Source organism: Galeopterus variegatus, unplaced genomic scaffold, assembly GCF_000696425.1.
Source record: "Galeopterus variegatus unplaced genomic scaffold, G_variegatus-3.0.2 Scaffold1959, whole genome shotgun sequence".
Classification (NCBI taxonomy): domain Eukaryota; kingdom Metazoa; phylum Chordata; class Mammalia; order Dermoptera; family Cynocephalidae; genus Galeopterus; species Galeopterus variegatus.
In genome coordinates, this window is record NW_007728070.1 from 104,223 (window position 1) to 124,185 (window position 19,963).

General features: G+C 59.8%; 1 protein-coding gene across 1 annotated transcript; it reads right to left on the bottom strand.

Annotated features, from left to right (window-relative positions):
- Positions 1-5,093: 5,093 nt before the first annotated feature.
- On the bottom strand, positions 5,094-19,205 carry SLC17A9 (solute carrier family 17 (vesicular nucleotide transporter), member 9). Its single transcript, XM_008579805.1, has 13 exons — positions 19,011-19,205; positions 12,927-13,124; positions 12,408-12,547; positions 10,501-10,600; positions 9,556-9,686; positions 8,922-9,018; positions 8,618-8,714; positions 7,998-8,085; positions 7,160-7,194; positions 6,596-6,711; positions 6,009-6,064; positions 5,864-5,893; positions 5,094-5,257 (listed from the first exon to the last, which is right to left on the bottom strand). The coding sequence occupies exons 1-13, from the start codon at positions 19,067-19,069 to the stop codon at positions 5,094-5,096; spliced, it is 1,311 nt and encodes a 436-aa protein (XP_008578027.1). The 5' UTR covers positions 19,070-19,205.
- Positions 19,206-19,963: the final 758 nt, after the last annotated feature.

Here is a 19,963-nt window from a genome sequence, read left to right on the forward strand (position 1 = left end):
CTGAATATTCATGCCCCAACTTCAATGCTTTTCAATTAAATACAATAAAGTAAATCCTGTCAGAAGTGTATTTCCAAAGCACAGACCCTCTCTCCTTCCTACCCTGTTTGGCAGAAACCAGTGGAGGGGGAAGGGGCTGGCCAGCCTGTCCCTGTCCAGAGCAGACAGTCGTCCAAGAGGCGCCCCAACCAAGGGCACCCCCCAGAGCATCGTCCTGGGAGGGGGAGTCCCCAAGAGGGCAGGCGGGGACCCCCAGGGTGTTGCCGACCTACAGCTGAAGGACGATGGCCAGCAAATGGGGGGGGCAGCCCAGAGAGGCAGAGGAGCCATTAACATATTAATTACGAATATTAAGCAGCTATTAAAGATCCTGCTTTAAAGAAATGACAGAAAGTGTCACTTATGGTGACCAGGGACAGGAGACGCAGGCGTGGGGCTGGGGACAGCCCAGCACTGAGGAACGTGAGGGGGGGAAGGGGACGGTAGGTAGGACTCAGGGCAGTGGGCTCAGAGGAGGTGCAGGGAATGACCAGGACACCGGGCTCCCGGAACCCCATTCTCCACTCGACGTCTTTCATGTTTTCCATCATCTCCAGAGTGGAGGTCATAACAAACATTTCCAGCAGAGTCTGTGAGCAACCCCGAAATCAGCACACAAAGCCACGTGGAGAAAACCAAATAGGAAGTGGGACAGGTGCCGAGGCGTCTTGAGCGAGCCGGCCTCCCGGCCTCCCCATGTCCAGGGACAAGGTTTCCCCAGGAGGCCGCGCCCAGGACAGCCCCAGTCTCGTCCACCTCCCGTTGCCCGCGGGGGGCCAGCACTCCTCAGAGGAAGGATTGTCTGTCCCCCTGGGGCCCTCCACAGAGTCCCCCCACCCATGCATAGTTACAGCTGCCCCACCTGTGCCCACGTGGGGGGACAGCCCTGCCCCCGACGCTGAGCCCCTGGGGCTTCAAGGGGGAGGAGTAGGGAGCCAGGGTGCTGGGGCAGCGGGCGTGCCCAGGCCCTGGAGTGACCAGGAGGCCCTGAGTCGCAGGGCCTGGGCAGCTTCTTCATCTCCTCGCCAAAGGTGGACACAGGGCTCCACGGAGCGAGCCTGCGGCCCCGGGGCATGGGCTGGTGAGGGCTCCTGCCGTCTGGGCATCAGGCCCTCAAGGGGCCCCGCACCCTGAGGGGCCCTGGCCACCCTTGAGAGCATCGCGGGCCCAGGCCCGGCCCTCCCGCGGGTCCCACTTCTCGGCCCCAGCCCTCTCACTCCACCGTGAACGGGATGTGATGCCCCCGCCATTACCACGCTCTTCCCTCCACCTGGAACATCCTTCCCGCCCGTCCCCTTGTCACGAGCAGAGCGGCCTGGAACCCGGCGCCTCCTCCACGCCGTGTCCCGGGGAAGACACCACGCTGGGACGTTCCCTGGGAGGCGAAGGAGCAGACCCAGCCCTATCGGACGGCGCCCTCTGTCGGTGAAATGGGGAAGGACGGTGCCAGGTCCTGACGCGTGCGCGCCCACACGCACACGCGGGTGCAAACTTACACGGCGCGCGCGCTCATGCGCACGCGCATGCCCCTCGCACACGGCTTGCAAGAGTCAGTGGACGCTCGCGCGCGGCCGCGGCTGGCAGGACCCTCCTCGCAGGGAGTGCAGGGGCAGAGAGAGGCGCTGTGGCCCCCGAAGGCCCTCTCGGCGCTGCTGCACCCTGTCGTCAGCGCCCTCGGGCCTAGTGCGTGGCATCGAGTCCCCAAGACCCGGCCTGAGTCACCCTGGCTGCCCAGGGAACTGCCGGGGGGCTCTGGAAAGCCAATCCGAGAACTGGTAGCCCTGGGGGGGCTGGCGGCAGGGACCGAGGCCAGCGGGGATGGGGGTGGCGTTACGTCCAGCTGAGAGCCAGGGGGCGGGCTGGGGACGCTGCCCGGAGCCGCGAGGCCGCAGTCCCCACCTCCTGCGCCCCAGTCACGGCCCCTCCAGCGCAGCCCGTGAGGCCCCTGGCACTGAGCGGGGGCGGGTCAACGCCCCCTGAGAGCAAATCCCAGAAAGAACAGCGAGCTCATGACCCAGCAGACTCCGCCGCCAGGTCACTCCGCAGCTGCGGGGTCCCCACTCTCCCAGGGCGGATCTTACTCCAGATCTGGGGGGCTCATGTCGGGGGGAGGTGCCGCCTGGTCCTGCCCAGCTGTCCCCTGAGGTGGACACGGTGTCTGGGCCTGTCTGCACCAGACAACACAGTGCAGACCTCGGGCGTGGTCCCCAGTCTGCTGGAATGGGGGAAGTCTGGGCTGCATCCCCTCTTTGCCACCCGCACACTTCTTCCTGGACTCCCAGACCCTGTCCCAGGGTCCAACATCACCTTAGGAAAGGCTAGGGACATGGCAGCCAACTCTGAGGTGATGTTCCAGACAGACAGCTGCCGAGGAGACGGACCCGCAGCTGTACATAGGCCCTGCGCCCCCAAATCCCAGGCTACAGCTCCCTCCCAGCCTCTGCTTTGTGATGAAATGACCACAGTGTGACAGACGCAGGGTCCAGCCAACCTGGGAACCATGGCCCTCTGACCCTGTGTGCTTTACACACGAGTTTGGGGCCCCTTGGGGTGGTGAGCAGGGTCTGCCTGGGTAGGCGCCCTGCAGCACCCTTGGGCCATGCATCTGTTCAGGGGGTTTAAGGTGCTGAGACCTCAGTTGACGCAGGGTTTGCTGGGGGAAGACGGTCCTCTCTCTCAAACTTGAAGATTTTATGGCTGGTGGCGGATTAAAAACAAAGATGCCCATTGCCCACCCACGGTCATAGCAGCATATTCACAACAGCCAAGAGGCCGTGACAAACAACAGAGGAACAAATTGGGTGTGATTGGGTGTGCACACACAACAGAGAGGATTCAGCCTGGGAAGGAAGGACATTCCGACACGTGCTGCAATATGCAGGAACCCCGAGGACATTGTGCTGAGTGAAATAAGCCACAGAAGACATACACTGTCTGATTCCACTCACACGAGGTCTCAGACTCATAGAGACAATGTAGGATGGAGGGAGTTGGCTGGCCAGGACAGAGGCCACGGAGTCACTGTCTAGTGGGACTGAGTTTCTTTTTCTTTTTTTTTTTTCCTTTTTGTCTTTTTTCGTGACCGGCAACGGATCGCAACCCTCAGTGTCGCGCCCGTACCGGACCGGGACCGGCCACGGGATCGCAACCCTCGGTGTTGCTCCCGCCCCTCGCTCAGCCAGTGAGCGGCCGGTCTGTATGTGGGATCCGAACCCTCGGCGGGAGCGCCACCACGCTTCCCAAGCGGTGCACTGTAGCAGTGCGCCACCAGGCCGGCCCAGGACTGAGTTTCAGTTTGGGAAGATGAAAGGTTCTGGAGATGGATGTGGTGATGGCTGCACGACAGTGTGAATGTGCTTAGTGCCCCTGAACTGTGCACTTAAAAATGGTTAAAATGGTGCATTTTATTATGTTCTGTGTGCTTTACCCAAGAGGCGGCGGCGGTGGCAGGGCGAGGAGCCCACTCACTGTGTGCAGCTTCTGCCTCTGAAATCTGCAGCTCAGGAGCGTCTCAGGCTTTCCCAGACTTGGGACAACACTGCCTGCCAGGGCTTCCAGAAGTGCCCGAGATTCTTCCAGAAGCCCCCAGCAAGGCTACTCCAGGGCCTTCATGGTGATAACACTCCTGCCTATGCCTACGTAAATAATCAGGCAGCTTATCTAGGAGGCCAGACTCATTTTGTAATCAAGAATTTTATCTTTCAGGTGCTTTTTGACCAAAACTGGGAAGACGGCAGGGAAATATTTGTTCTTAAATGGGAAAGTACACATTGTCATTTCACAGCACACCTCTGGCAAGCCCTGCCCAAGAGCCATCCCCTGCAGACATGCCAGGGAAGGACAGCAGAAAGCCAGCACTGACTTTGTGTGTCCATTTCAGCATCCCTGATCCATGATGGACAACTCTTGGGATTCTCCTCTGACCTGGTTCTAACACTGTACCTGTTTCCTTATGAGTGAGTTATACAAAATCTTTAACACGTGTTCATTCTTGAAAAACAAAGTGTTGAATACAATAATGACCTTCTTTTCAAGAAGTTTAATAGTTATCATTTAAATAAGGCCTTGGCGTGATTTTCTTTGTATTTATAGTTTCTTTTCTCTACATATACACCCTGCAAAATCTATTATTGATTCATGAGAACACCAGCTCTTTGGAGTATAAAAATGGAGGTAGAAAGACAACACTGGAAACGGGTTTGCCCAGCTCTGGGGTGCGTGGTCCACATCCCCCTGGCAGTGGGAGTGGCTGGCACTTGGATCAGAGAGTCACTGCATGGCAGTGTCCAGGCAGGGCCCGAGGGTGCCCAGGTCTCTGCCTGCTCAGAACGCATCGTTAATGCCAAGGGATCCACAGCAGGAGAGACGGGGTGGCGGGGGTGGAGAGGGACGGGGCCCAGAGATGGGCAAGGGTCTCTAGCCTGCTGCCTACCCATCAACCTGGGGGTCTCAGCCTGGCTCCCTCGAGAAGCAGAAGCTCCGAGGCCTTGTCTAGAGCCATGGTTTCCACAAGGGTGCTGCTGGCATGGAGTTGGTAGAGGTCTGGGATCTCCTAAACATCCTACAGTGCACAGGATGGCTCTCACCACAGAGAATCGTCCATCAAAGGAAAACAGTGAAGTGGATTGGGGTGGGGGAGACTCTAGCCTGGCACCCTGGCTCCTGCACTAACGGGCACGTTCCCACAGTGGGAGACTGCAGGAGGCTGCCGGGGCAGGGGTCTACGTGGAGCAGATCATGGCAGCAACAAAGGTTCTGCTGCTGCTAAAAATACCACCACTCACCCCTGACAGTCACACCAACCCTGTGAGGAGGGCAGGCTCATTCCTGGGGCAAGTGGGGAAACTGAGGCTCAGAAAGAGGGTGGGCCTGCCGTGGGCTTGGGTATCTGCCCCCACCCCTCCCGCCAGCTCATTTAGATGTCTTAGTGAGCAACCCCCTCCATGGTGGTCCACATTCTCCTCTGCTCTGACATCCAAAGCAATCAGGTCTCCTAAGTTGAGCCTTTGTCCCAGGGGATGCGAGGCTCCTTGAGGACTGAAGGGATTGAGGAGCTAGAGGTCCTCGTGAGTGGGGCTCAGGTCTACCCTCTGAGCCTGTCCAAACACCAGGAAGATGCACAGTCCCAGGCTGCTGATGATGGCCACTAGGTTGAACATGCAGGCCCAGGAGCCGGTGGTCTCTATCAGGTAGCCACCCAGATACACGCCCACGACACCTGCACCAAGAGAGGCACAGGCAGGCTGAGGGCCCTTGGGCAGTGGCGAGGGGGGGAGGGCTAGGGTGGGCAGGGCCTGGTGGTTTGAACCCCTGGTGCTCCAAGGGCTGGATTTGGATGTCCCAGCTGCCAGGCCCGGCTCAGACTCAGGGCGTTTGGGAGGGGCAGACATCTCACAAACCTTCAGGAAATCACCCCCTAGCAAGTCCCCTGTGTCCCTCCAGAGGGGAACCGAGAGTGACAGGCAGGTGGTGGGAGAACAACCCCCTCATCTGCAGCACCCGGCGGGGCCAGGTGTCCACCTGGGGATGCCAGACCACCGGCATTTATCTCACATTTGTGGGTCAGGTGGGATAGTGGCCTATGAGCCACCAACCACCAGCCAGGGTAAGTGGGCACCTCAGAAAGCAGCTATGTTCTCTCTCTGGGTTCCCTGTCCTCCTCTAACACTGGGACCCCTCTGAAGGGCACCACGGCCCACCCAGCAGGACTGGGGGAGCTGGAAGGAGATGATAGAAGATGGGGAGGGCAGTCAGGAAACCCCCCTGTCCCTGGGCTTGTTTCCCCGTGGGCAGGGAAACCCCGGGGCATGAGGCCCACCCTCACCTGCCAAGGCCCCAGCTGTGTTGGCCACACCTGTGAACAGGCCAGAGAGAGAGAGAAGAGGACCATCAGAGAAAGCCCCTCTGAGCCCCCACAGCCTCCCATCCCACCCAGGGGGGCAGCCCCCACAACCCAGGCAAGTTCTCACCAAACAGAAAGCCTGCGCAGGTTGGGGCCAAGTCCTGGATGTTGACGGAAATGCCGCTGCGGGGGCAGGAAAGACAGAGGGTGAGTGGCCACGGGCCACCCGCACACCACTGGAAGGGCTGGTGGGGCCATAGGGGCGGGCCACCCTGAGGCTCTGCACGCCATGGGAAAAGCACATCCGTGGCTCGCACAGACACACATTGGCTGTTCACTAATTTGAAAAATGACATTGAACTGCTGGTCCCTGAAACAGCTCCCGGTGACACCGCCAAGCCGGAAGGGAGGCAGAGAGAGGGAAAGGCAGAGCCCACTGCACACGCTGTGTCCAAGCTGCCAGCTGGTCCCAGGCCCTCCCAGGGCTGGACACCCACACCAGCCACTGGACAGCCACTGCCACTGTGATTGCTCACAGGGACCCTGCCCTGTCCCCTCCTTTCACGGTCCTGCAGAGCAGGACATGGACAGGGTGGCCAGCCCTTACAGCCACTGGACAGCCACTGCCACTGTGATTGCTCACAGGGACCTTGCCCTGTCCCCTCCTTTCACGGTCCTGCAGAGCAGGACATGGACAGGGTGGCCAGCCCTTACCTGTGGTTGAAGGTCTGGAGGCCGATGGAGGCAGACGCAAAGACCACAGACTGGACGAAACTGGAGGTGTGGCCCAGACACAGAGCAAAAACGCTGGACAGGCCAAGGCCCATCACCTGCAGCAAAGAGGCATCATTATGGGCAGGCGCCCCACAGTGTGCCAGCTGCCAGGGCCTTCTCTTGGCTCAGCCCTGCCCGGCAGCTGCCTGGGTGCACCGAACAAGGGAGAGTCAGGCCTGCCCGACCTGAAAACGCCTCCTGGGCAAGGCTCCCCACAGATGGGCCCAGCCCTGCTCATTGAGCTATGTGGGGCAGGTCCCACTGATGTGAGCATACTCAGGCCCAGAGGGGCACAGAGCCCACCCTCCAAGCTCGGAGAAGTGTCCTAACACAGATCCAAGAGCACCTTCCAGCAGTCATCTAAACCAGCCGCGTCTGGGTCCTGGGCTGGCCGGTTGGGGAGGCTGTGCAACTGCCTAATGATTTTGGGACATAATCTGCAGGTCCCAGGAGACCCGGAACAAAACGGATGTCCAGGGATAGCCACAGGGAAGACTTTCCTACCTGCATGAACTTCCGCACCGTGATGGCTCTGTAACCTGGATGGGGAGGGAGACCAGGGAAGGGGTTCCCATTAATACATTCGTGCTGCACCTCCCGTCGTGCCCTGGAGTGGGGTCCCACCCAGAGCAGCTACAGAGAGGGTGCAAGGGAGGAGACGACAGGGTGGCCCAGGGCAGCACCTCAGGCTCAACACAGGGTATCCCACGTCATGGATGAAAATGTGCGTGTGTACTTCAGAGGATTTCCTTGGCCGCAGTCTGGGCATGGAAGGATGGCCACATGGACAGCTGCAAAGGCGTTAAACAGCCAAGTGGCTCTCACTGTCTCTGTGTTTCTCCAGATTTTCTTTTTCCACCATGGTTTGTGTTACTTTTGTAATTAGGGAAAATACTGTAGCATTTAAAGGATGGATGTGCTTGTGCAGATTGAGTGTGTGAGCACACATGCCTCTGCACATGTGCGTCTGTGAGGACACATCCCTGGGCTCATCCCCCTTGGGTCTGGGGGCTCTTTGGAAGGTTAGAGTGCAAATGTGGGCACCTACGGCCTCACACCCCACCCGGCGCCCAGCCCCCTCCGCAGGGGCTGGCTCTTTCACTGTACTCCAACCCCTGCCCTTTAATGGGGAAACTGAAGCTGGGAAGAAGTGGCTGGCAGGCCCACAGCTGCGTCCACACCCTGGGTTGGCTCTGAAGGGCCAGGGTGCCTCTCTGTCCCAGCCAGTCCCTGGGGCATGGGCCTCTTCAGCACGATAGCTGCATCTCCCAGGAGGGGAGCCTCCCACCCCCTGGAAGAACAGCCAGCCTAGGGTGCAGCCCTGGCTCCTCCCAATACTCACCCTGATTGATGAGACGATCAGAGAGGAACCCGCTGAACAGACTGGCAGGAATTGCCACCAACCAGGGCACCATATTGAAGACCCAGCCCTGCAGGGAGGGGTGTGGCTCAGACAGGGCCAAGGCCCTCCCTGGGCTGGGCATGAGCAGCCTCCAGCCACCCCTGGCTGAGTGCTAGGTCTGCTAGCGGCTGTCTCCTCTGCAGCCCAAATTTCCCATGTTACTCCCCACCCCGTACCAGGCAGAGCCAGGAGGGGTCATCCTGCCCTGGGAACGTGCAGCTCAGGGGTCCTGAGCTGGACTGTGAGGGTTCTCCTCAGCCACAGACAGACGGCTGGCCAGGCCCTAAGGGAGGGGCCCTGCCGGGCAACATGTCAAGTCCAGCACAAGGAAGGCGGCAGTAGCCACAGGGAGCAGGGCTGTGCGTCTCCTGCTCACACAGCCTCAAAACCAGACGCCTGCTCCCCAGTGTGCACAAAGGCACGGTAAGGCCACAAGCCACATCTGGGGACCCATGTCTGCAGGCCAGGGACCACGGCATCCAGCCACAGCTCAAGCCCAGCCCCAGCAGCCTCTTGGGCTCTCCTTCACCCTGTGCATGCCCTGGGATAGGGAGACTCACCTTGGCATGGGGGAAGGTCTCCTTGAAGAAGGTGGGTAGCCAGGAGAGGAGCACGAAGAAGGAGCAGGCTGAGGATAGCTGGGAGACGATGGCCGCCCTGCGGGACCCCAGGCTCAGAGTGGGCCTGCGGAACCACCGACCACTTCTGTCCTCAGCCCCCCACTGGCCCACCCACTCTGAGTCACAGACCCTGCTTGTTCTGGGGTCTGTTGGGGCCTGGGGCCATGCAGGTCCAGCCAGTCTTACACCCCACCATTGCTGTCCTGGCCCCACGCTTGGACCAGCCACACCAGCCCCAGCTCACCAGACAGAAGGCTTTCGGAAGAGCTGCCTCCAGGGGACCTTGGTGTGCCTGGACACTGGCAGGCCTCGTTCCAGGATGCCCAAGGCTAGGATGAGATCTGAGAAAGCAGGTGATTTTAGGGTGATGGCCATCGGGACCAGTGACTCAGTGTCCATTCCCAGCAGACCAGTGATTTGGGGGCAGCTCCAGAGGGGCTGGCAGGCCCTATCCATACCAGCTGTGCTCGGCCCTGCCTCCCAGGTCCTCTGCCCAGCACCAGCAGGCAGCATCACCTTCCAGGGTCCAGGTCTAAAGGACCCTTGCCCACGTCCTCCTCCAGAGCCCAGGGCCTGTCCTGGAGTCCCTGAGTCCCCATCTCACCACCTGAGGACTCAACCTGCTCCTGCAACCCCCTCTCCTTGGCCTGGCAGGCTCTCTGGATGCCTACTTTCCCCCAGATGGAACTGTCCAGACTGAATCAATAGCGTTTTTCTTGAGGCTCTAGTCTAGATGGTTCTTTTGGAGCTGGTCAAGGCCGTGGCCTCTGGGGTCCTGCTGAGCTGCCCCTGCTCCGTGGGCATTGAGGCCACTGAGAGGGGAGGAGGCACTGGGCAGCTGCGTTTGCCTGCCACTTGCCCCCCTGGCCTGTGGTTACCTTTTTCACTCAGCAGGTACCTGTACACGTAACACACCCACAGCAAGGTGAGTCCGCCTGAGAAGTAGAAGACACTCTGCCAGCCATAGCAGTCAAGGAGCAGGGAGCTCATGGCTCCTGTCACCAGCATCCTGGGGGGACGGGGAGCAGTGTGGCTGTGAGCCCAGCTGCACAGCTGGAGTAAGGAGACACCCTGAGAATACCCACCCTGCTGTGAGCTGCACCCCTAGAAAAGAGGGTGTCTTCATTGCCTTTAAAGCAGCTGCTTGAAGCCTCAGCACTGCAGCACTTTGTTAAGAACTGCAAGTGTTCAGGGATACCCGGGACACACAGCGCTGGGGGGATTTGGGATGGGCCACGCGTGTCAGGCAGAGGGGCGGCTGCTGTGGGACTTGCAGTGTTGCTAGTGTCTCGCCTCTGGGCTTCACATTGGCCTACGATTTGTGCTGTGGACTCTTTTAAACTAAAACGGTGGCGAGAAGGAAACTGTGAAGGGAGCGCACTGACATGAAACCTCCACTTTTTTTTGTTTGTTTTGCTTTGTTTATCATAGAGGATAAAATTTCAGAAACACTTCTGAGTGCATGTGGTGGTTCATTTTAGGTGTCAACTTGACTAGATCAGGGAATACGTAGAAACCTGGTCGCCTGCCGCTAGGGCTCAGGCTGCAGCCCACCTGGCCAGCCGCTCTGGGGCTGCAGACTCTTCCTTTGGAGTGGGTGCAGAGGGTGCGACAGCACCTGGCTCTGCGAGCACAGATGGAAGGACAGGACAAAGTGGTCACTCCCCGATGCATGTGCCAGAGCCCCACCCCACGGCAGAAACACGCACAAAGAAATGCACAGGCCCGCAGAGCAGCAGCAAGTGCCCTGGAGAGCAGCCTCAGGCCTGCGTGGCTGTCCCCTGCCCCAACCAGAGGCCGCCCCTGAAGGGGCCTGGACTTACCCGAACTGGGAGCCAGTGCCCACAGTGCTGTAGGTGAAGGCGCGCTCACTCTCCTGCACTTTCTGTGACAGCAGGCTGGTCAGGGCAGGGAAGTAAACCCCTGGGACAAGCAGAAGATGTGGTCGCTCGGGGGGCCAGCCAGCAGCAGCCTCAGAGGGCAGAGAGCCCAGCCAGGCAGCTCGTCCCGGGCCCCTCCATTCAGGTGTGGGCTGTGAGTCCAGAGGATGCCCAACCCCAAGGGTGGGGGCAGGATCTGTGGGGGCTCTCTCCATAAGTTTAATGCCCCTGAAGCATAAAGCCTCAGATCTTGGGAAACCCTGACAGCTCCCCTTGCCCACAGACCACACGCACAGACACAGCAAGGCACGCCATTATCCTCACTCTGTGTCCCCGGCTATAGGTAGTGTGGACGGTTATCACATGATCACCCTGCTGCTACCAGGCCCCCAGATAGACTTCTGGGCAGAGGACGACATGTGACATTAAAACAGGCAAACATTAAGCAGCTTCTCAACAGAACGTGGCTCAGGCACCGAGCTGTCACAGCAAGAACACGTTGGCCCCAGCACAGGGAAGTGCAGCCTGGCACTGGTAGCCGGCTGGCAGGGGCAGGTGATGCCCTGCCCTGCCCAGGCCCACCCAAGCCACTCACAAGGGCAGCCACCCACCTCCCTGGGCCCTAGGGTCTGGGACCTTCTCAGCAACAGCAGTGAGGCGTTGATCCGCCTGGCCTGGCTCCAAGGCTGTGTAGTCTTCTCAATTGCTGCACCTTGGGACCCTCCTCCTCACCCAGAAGTCCCACCCCCTGGGCTCGTCCTCCCTCAGTGGTCATCCATCCCTCCCCTTCTCCCTCATCCGCTCACGGTTGCTGAGGGTCTCCTGTGGCTGGGTCCCAGGCTGTCTTAGGGAGGGGGTGATGCTGGAGGAGGCCAGCTCTGGGACGGGGTCCCACAATGAATGAACACACTTAAATCATCACTAGCACTCACAGCACCTTCCTGAGGACGGCCACGTGTGGGGCCCTGTGTGGGTCCTGGTGGGCGGTGCCCATGTTGCTCACGTGGCCCCCTTGATGGCAAGAGTGGCCTCTCTCCAGGGCAGACCCTTCCTCTGCACAGGAGAGGTTGTGAGCGATGCCACCCAAGTCTGAACCTTGGTGAGGCTGTGGGGGAGGGAGGGTGGGAAGGGACCTGAGAGGGAGCTCCCCAAGTTCCCTGGACTTGGGGGGCGGAGGTCCCAGGGCAGCAGAGCCTCCTCCCAACCTGCTGCCAGCTCAGGAGGGCAGGGCAAGGCCACAAGGAGCAGGTTTAGCCAGCCCAGATCTGGAAGCCCAGATGGATGTGGTGACCAGGCTGGAGGCTGTGCTGTTTCTCCAAAGTCCCAGCATCAGAGGCACCATCAGCACACAAGTGACACAGACGAATGAAACCCAGAGACCCAAAGCAGGTCCCTCTCAGCTGGGACATGTCACTGAAGTAATGTGTTTGGTGACAAAGTTGGGTGCCAGGAGGTAAGTTTACCATGTGGGTGCACCATCTGATCCTGTGTGTCACTGCAGAGAGCGTGTGCCTACAGAAGGCACACACATGCATTCACAAGCACACGGACACACATGCATCACACTTATATACATGTACACAGGCACACATGTGCACATCTGCAATGCATACACATACATGGACAGTGGCATACCCACCTGTATGCACACACACATATATGCACACACATGCAAAGGCACCCACATGTGCACGCATGCACACTCGCACACCCACCTGCGTGCACAGCACACACACACATGCACACAAGTGTGCACCTGCATGTGCACACTCCCCTGGTCTACTCCACTTGGAGCCAGAGCTAAATGCCAGCAGAGAGAGGAGAGGGAAGCAGCCCGAGGAGCCCCTTACCTTGGAGCAAGCCCATGAGGATGCGCGAGAAGGTCATGAAGACCAGGTGGGCACCGCCCAGGTGGGCCAGCAGAGGGGTGGCGGTGGTGATGAAGCCCCAGGCAGAGGCTGACAGCAGGATGACCTTCTCACCCCCGATCCTGCAGGGGGCACATGAGGGAGGGGATGGGGGCTGTGCAGGTGGGATGAGGGGCACTGCCTGCGCTAAGAGGAGCCCTCTGGGGTGGGTGCCACCATATCCCTGCCCTGCAGACAAGCGCTGAGATGTGGGGCACAGGGCTGAACCTCTGCAGGCCCTGCCCACACCCCAGAGCTGCCCTGCTGAGCCCCTGCTGACCTCAGGTCTCCCTGGGCTGGCCCCTCCTCCCCCAGCTCACGTCCTCCTCTGGGCAGGGCCTCTCCCCAAATTTATTTACTAGGCTCCTTCCTCAGGAGCCATTTCCTGCTCAGTGTGCAGCAGCACGGCCAGCCCACCCACCCCTTGAGCCCAGGCACTGGGGAGCAGAGGAGGACAGTTACCGGTCCCCAAGGTGGCCGCCCACGACCTGCGTCAGGCAGTAGCCCCAGAAGAAGCTGCTGAGCACGATTCCAGCCTCCTTCTTGTTCCAGCCAAAGTCTTGGCTCATGGAGGCCACGCAGATGGGCATGCTGATGCGGGCGCAGTACAGCAGACCCGTGCCTAGCAGCAGCATCCCTGTCCATACCTGGCACTCGGGCCTGCAGGAGGGGAGAAGGTCAGGCCCTGGAGAGACCCTGGGAGGCCTGCTGCTTTCAGGTCATCCCTCAGAGACCTCCCAAGTACCATAAGACACGGTCACACATGTCAGAAAGACTGTGCATTGGGATGCCCTCTGTGGAAGGCAACTTGGCAAGTTTGCAAACCTCCACACACACCTGCCCCCGGCTGCTAGGAGAATGCAGGCAGAGGCTGAAAGCAGCCCCAGGGGCCCAGGGAGGCGATCAGCAGGGAGCTGGCACCTAATGACCCACAGAGGCAGTGGCAGGGCTGAGGTGGAGCAAGAGGGCCCCAAGGAGCAGTACGGTGGCCCCTGCGGGGCCCCAGGAGAGCTGGCTGGGCCTGCCCCTCAGAGGACTTCGGGGAGGCAAGGCTGGGTGGCCAGGAGAGGACCCAGCAGCCATCGGAGGAACCTGGTGGGGGTGAGGCATCCTTCTCAGCCCATCACAGGCAGCAGCCCCACCTGCCCAGGCTCCAGGGCAGACACGCCTCCTCGGTAGCTGCTGCCGCTGACTGAAGAGAGCAGGAGGCCCCAGGTTCTGGTGATGGGCACTGGCTTCAGCCGAGCTCCTGAGTATCAGGTCTGGGTGGACTGGGGCAGCCAGAGGGGACCTGAGGGCAGGGTGGTAGCAGGAGGGCCCTTTGGCAGAGTGGACACCTTCTGTGCCTGGGGGTGACCTGGGGCGGGACCCTCGGCCTCCTCCTGGCTGGGTGAGTCTAGGGTTCGCCAGGGGCAGGGGGTGCAGCTACTGTCCACAGAAGGAAGGGTATGGAGGGAAGAGGGAGAGGCTAGGGCAGGTGGCCTAAGGGGGCGTGGGGCTCCCTAGCCCCCAGGACCCTATGGGTGGCTACATGCTATGAACACAGACTCGGGTAGGGCACAGGATGACAACCCTCAGGGTCCTGGTGCCCAGGGAGCTGTGAATGAGTGGGGGCTGAGGACAGACCACAGGGCAGAGGAATGGAGATGGACGCTGCCCCTCCATGCTCCAGAGCAGCCGCTCCCTTGGGTGAAGTCCTCATGTGCCACCTCTCGATGAGCTTTGAACCCTCTGAAGTGCAGCTCTGAGTGGCAGGGCACCCCACCAGAGGTGCAAGTGCCCTCGGTGCTGCAGACCCTTCTGAATGCCAACTCTGCCTAGGAGTCGGTCAGTGAAGCTGCACCCTGCAGGGCCTGGACCCAGTTCTAGAACTAGTGACCACAAGCCACTGGACCCCTCTGGGTGTCTGCAGCAGGGAGATGTCCAGAAACGTCTGCCCTGGAGTCTCAGCTGCTCGGGGCCCAGGAGGTAGGGTGTCCAGCCCCCTTGCCACTCCACAGCTGAGCCCACACTGCCCTGTTCTATCCTTCTCTCCTTCCTTCCTTTCTCCCCTCAAAGACACTGTTGATGGCCAACGCTGGGGCTAACCCCACCTGAAGTGACCAATAGAAACCAAATACAAAAAGGAAAAACCACCCCTCCCGCGGGCTCCAGAAGTTAGGCTGCAGCACGTGGAGAGGGTCCAGGAGGGCAGTTTCCCCAGGAAGTGGCCCAGGCAGTGGACAGTGTGAGCACAGGCCCCAGGCACAGACAGGGCAGCCAAGGCCCAGGTGAGGATAGTCAAATGGACAGAGCAGAAGCTGGGGGCCAAGAGGCCTCTTCACCTTGACCACACATCTCATAAGAATGATAGCACCACAGGACCGCATTCCCTGGGGCGGGCGAGGAAGTGGGGCCCAGCTAGAGAGGCTGCTGTGACTCCTGCCCACTGAGGATCAGGGGAAGAGCAGGACTCTGCGTGGGGTGCACCCAGACTTCTCTCCGAGCCACAGGACCAATGGTGGGGGTGCTGAGTTAGGGACCCCCGGCAGGGAGGCAGCGGAGTTGGGCACAGGCTCAGTTGGAGCCTCGCTGAGTTGGACCCTGGAGGGTGCTTGAGCAGGGCTGGGGCTGGAGTCAGTACTGACCACCACTGTGTGGGTGACCAAGAAGAGCCTCGAGGAGGTGGGGGCCCAGGACACTGATGGGTTGGCTCCTCGACAGGCACAGGTGAGCCTGAGGGCCTGGGGGGGGCACAGATGACTGGCAGCTGCTGGGGGGCGGTCAGGCAAAGGCTTTTCTTGTTTTTCACTTGCTGCTTATTAAAAATGAGAGGCATGCCACCGTCGATCATGATGAGTTGAGCAGACAGCCTGGCCCAACAGGACATGGTACGAAGGGCCCGTCCCGCATGGGGTCTTCCTTCCCAAGAGTCCTGACCCCAGGCTGACCATGAGAGACACACCAGGCAAATACTAATAGCAGACACCCCACCATGCACCTGGCCAGTCCCAGAGACCACCAGGTCATCAGAAAGGAAAATCTGAGGGCCGGCCCGGTGGCGCACTGCTACAGTGCGCCACTTGGGAGCGCAGCGGTGCTCCCGCCGAGGGTTCGGATCCCACATACAGACCGGTTCCCGCTCACTGGCTGAGCGTGGTGCGAGCGCAACACCGAGGGTTGCGATCCGTTGCCGGACATGAAAAAAGACAAAAAAAAAAAAGAAAGGAAAATCTGAGAAGCCACCATGGCCACAAAGATCCCGAGGAGACGCGACATCTACACAGCACTTGGGGCCTGGACAGTGTCCTGGGACAGACAAGGGACACTCAGGGAAAACTGAGGAACCTGGATAAGTGGCGGACTTCAGTTCATGATGACATATCAGTTGTGGCTCACTGATCGTGAAAAATGTACTATGATAATCTAAGATGTTAACAGGACAGTGGGTGTGGGTGTACGGGAGCTCCCTGCACTATCTTCACAGTCGTTCCATAACCTAAAACTGTCCTAAAACTCACAGTTTATATATACATATATATTTATATATATATACTTATATATATATGTATTTATATATATATACTTATATATACATATATTTATATATATATACGTATTTTTAAAAAAATTTTTAAAAGAGAGGAATACACAGTCTTGAGCACGTTTCTTGCGTGGGAGATGCGGTGAGGGAGGGGTAGCCCCAGGGGGTCAGGAGGGCAGGCTGGCCACGGCAGCTCTGAGCTGGTGACAGGAACAGGACGGTTCCCACTGGCAACTCCGATTTCTTTGTGAAGCAGGCAGTGAGGACCTAAGCCCTGAGAGTGGGGGCTGGGTAGAAGGGCAGGGGGCTGGGGGTGCACTCGGTGCAAGTGCACAGAGCTGGGTTCTCCTGGGAGGTCTGCAGAACACGCAGGGAGGAGGCCCGCGCAGTGAGGGTGGGAAGGCCACGGCAGGCCTCAGGCAGGCTGGGCCCAGAGGGGGTCGTGGCACTGGTGCAGAGAGCCTGACAAATGGCCAACAAGGACTCGTTATCTCAAAGGCAGACAGGGCCTCCTTATTGGGCCACAGACACCTCGCATGCTACCTGCTGGGAGCTGCTGTCCTGGTCAAGGCCCCCCCAGCAGGATCAGCCATCAGCCACCAGGGCTTGGCTGTCTGTCCTGGCATTCACCAGTGGACCAGCAAATGCTGCTTCTGGGCAACTGGAAAGCACAGAGAGGGACAGTCCAAAGTACAGTCCCTGCCCCCCACAGCACTGCCCTAGCCTCCAGACGCCCTGTCCTGGGTGAGTCCTGCAGGGCCACCGTGAACACGTGTACACGGAGTTTGCTTTTCACTGACTATTGCACAGGGTCATGGCAGAGGCGTGGGAGCAACACTCAACCCCACACCGAAAGCCTTTATGTGGTCAAGGCAGCAAAGGGGCCACTTGCACCCAATGGGACCCTGCCCTGCATGCGGCCCCTCCCTGGGTGCACCTGACTGGGACAGGACAACCTGGCTGGGAAAGGACAGCTTGGCCTTGTTTGTTTTCTGGGTGGGAAGGCCAGTTGGAAATGGCGGTGGCCAACTGGGACTGACCCTGTCCATGCTGTCAGAGTACTGAGACTTCCTCTGTGGCCACAGGCGGTCAGTCTGCCCTGAACTGAAGGTGCTGGGCTGGGAGGACCCACAGCTCCATCCCTGAGTGGGGTGGGGTGCTGGCCAGGCTGGCCAAGGGACACCCTCGGCAGCACTGGGGGCACGGAACAAGGAAATCTGGCTAGTGGGGCGACCCAGATGTGCCTGAGGGAAGATTAGGATCCCAGGCCCAAATTCTCCTTCCTACTGGGGGATTGATTAGAAACTAGAAAGCTTAGGAGGGGCCCGAAATCTTTATCCTACCCATTTGTGCTGCCCTGAGCTTCGGGTTGGCACCCCCAGCACAGCACGATGCTTCTAGGAACCTCCAGAGCCCCCACTTCCTGCAAGTGGCCCCTGTGCAGAAGCCACATGCAGGGCTGGGCAAACAGGTGGTCACGTGGCCCCTCAACTCAGGAAAGGGGAACACACCATGCCAGGGGCCAGGAACTTAGTCCAGGCGCCGCCTCTCTCAAATCCTGCCCAGCTGGCCTCGCCCCACCTCTGTGATAGGCTGAAGAGGGTCCACAGAAGTGATGATGTTCGTCACTGCCCACATGCGGGTTGTGCACAGCCTTGACCCCACACAGCTGCCAAAGGCCAATGAAGCAAGCCACACAGGGCCAGCCCAAATGTTCCCTCTTAAAGAGAGAGCCCCCGAAGGGAAGTGGTTAGGGCAAAGGCCAGATGGAGCCATTAAAACACAAGCTGCCAGTGATGTTTGTGGAACTTTCCACCAGCCCTGGGGCCACAACTCTCTGTGAGCTGGTTGAGATGCCTGGTTTGGCCCTCCACCAGGGTTACACATTGGGTGTAACATGCTGGGCAGGGGAGGAGGAAGTGAGCGAGGCAGGCCCTCCTGGTGGTCCCTGCTCCCAGCACACCCAGGGCGGCTACAGTGTGGGCTCTGTGGCTCCTCACCTCCCCTGCTGGCTTTGGCTTTGGAAGGTTTCTTTCGACCTTCAGCCTCTGCCTCTTCCCACCAGCTCTGCCTTCATTTCTGCCCCAACACCCAGGAGCAGCACTGTCCCTAAGGGCCTTCCTGCAGCTCTTCCCAGCAGTTCCAGAGTCCTGGCCCCACATGGCTAACAGGCGGTGTGGGAATGTGCCATTCCCCCGAATGCATTTGTCGCAGTTGGTTGTAGACTGGCTCTGGAATCCACAAGGCCGGACTCTGGGCCCAGGGTCCAGCTGCTGTGGCCAAGGGGCCTCAGCTCACAGAACCAGTGAGGCAGTGGCTCTTCTGTAGATTGGGGACTTCTCTAGGGGGTCCCATTGGGGCCATCTCACTCCTAGTTTCCATGGGTATCACCTGCCCTAGAGCCTCTGCAGGCAGCAGTGGTTGGGGGAAACAGAATATGAACAGGGGTGGGTGACCTGCTTGTGCCCTTCTCCCCACAACTGAATCCTTTGGAGGGCCGAGGCCAATGGGGAACCATCCTGGCACACAGTTGGCATGTGGTGGCAGGACCTGGCCAGCCAGCCACAGGCTCCAGCAAGTGCTCCTAGCTGGCCCTCTGCCTGCCCCAAAGCTGGCCTCAGTCAGGTGCCCCTGTGCTGCTCCTCACCCCAGCTGTGGGGACACCCATCAACAGGTGTGGTCCTACCTGGCAGAGGCATGCCTCCTCATCACCCAAACTGCCAGACTCCCAGGGCTACCAGCTGGGAGAAGGGCTCAAGGGCACCTGCCAGGTCTTGGGACTCGGTGGCAGGGAGAAGGGTCCTCCTTCTTTCCCAAGGGCTGGGCTGCCCAGGGAGGGGTGTGCCAGCCCCAGGCAGAGAGAAGTGGCCCCGCTGTGGAGGAGGGTCTGGGAGGGCAGCCTCCTGCAGTGCAGCCCATGCCACAGAGCAGCACTCCTCACTGAGGTCCCAGCCAGCAGCGTCTCAGCTCCCTCCCCAAACATCCACCCTGCCCCCAAGCCATTGTGTTGCGGGTCACCCAACCTGGACCATTGGGCGTCCTCAGCCACGTCCCTGCGGGCCTCCTCCGGGGGCAGCTGCATCAGGCTCAGGGCGCTGGGATGGCCGTGGGGACAGCGTGTCCCAGGGCCTGATGGGCCGACCCACCCAGGCAGCACCGCCCAAGTCCACGTGTCAGTCCCCGGATGCTTCCTGTCTGTCGCTCCCAGGACGTGTTGCGGGGCGTACCCCTCGGTCCCCGCCCCACCAACGTCTAGGGAGGCTGGGCCAGGGACCTCCCTGCTGTCCCACAGGAACGGCACCCAGTCCCACAGGAACGGCACCCACGGCTGCCCGGGCCCAGGCTGGTTTGAGGTGAGGTGCCCTGGCAGAGCTGCAGCCTCCACTCCCTCCCACCCCAGGTTGGCACTGGGGCTTCGCTGGCAGCAGGAAAGTTGGACTGGGGGCTTTGGAGGAGATCGACCCCAGAACCAGTGGCAGGCCCTGGACATGAAAGGGAGCCGTGGGAGAGTCCATTTCCCCGTCTGTAATATGGGGGTGATGGTGGTCCCCATCTTACAGGGCCGTGCTGAAGGGAGCTGAAGATGGTCACTGGCCTCTGAATTCATAGACAAAGTTGTTCTGAGCACTGACCATGTGCCAGGCTCTGGGTTGGGGGGCAGGGACATTCAGTGTCAGTGGTGGTCGAGGTGGACACAGTCTCCAGGCTTCCAGATTCTACGAGCTGCTGCACACCCAACCAACAAATATGTGCCAGGCTCTGGGTTGGGGGGCAGGGACATTCAGTGTCAGTGGTGGCCGAGGTGGACACAGTCTCCAGGCTTCCAGATTCTACGAGCTGCTGCACACCCAACCAACAAACTATCTTTGAGGTTCAAGGTGGAAAATCACATATGGAAAGGATGGTAAACAGTTACCACCTGGGTTCTCAAGGACAGAGGAGACCTTTGTGACAGAGCTGTCAGCAGATGCCCGCT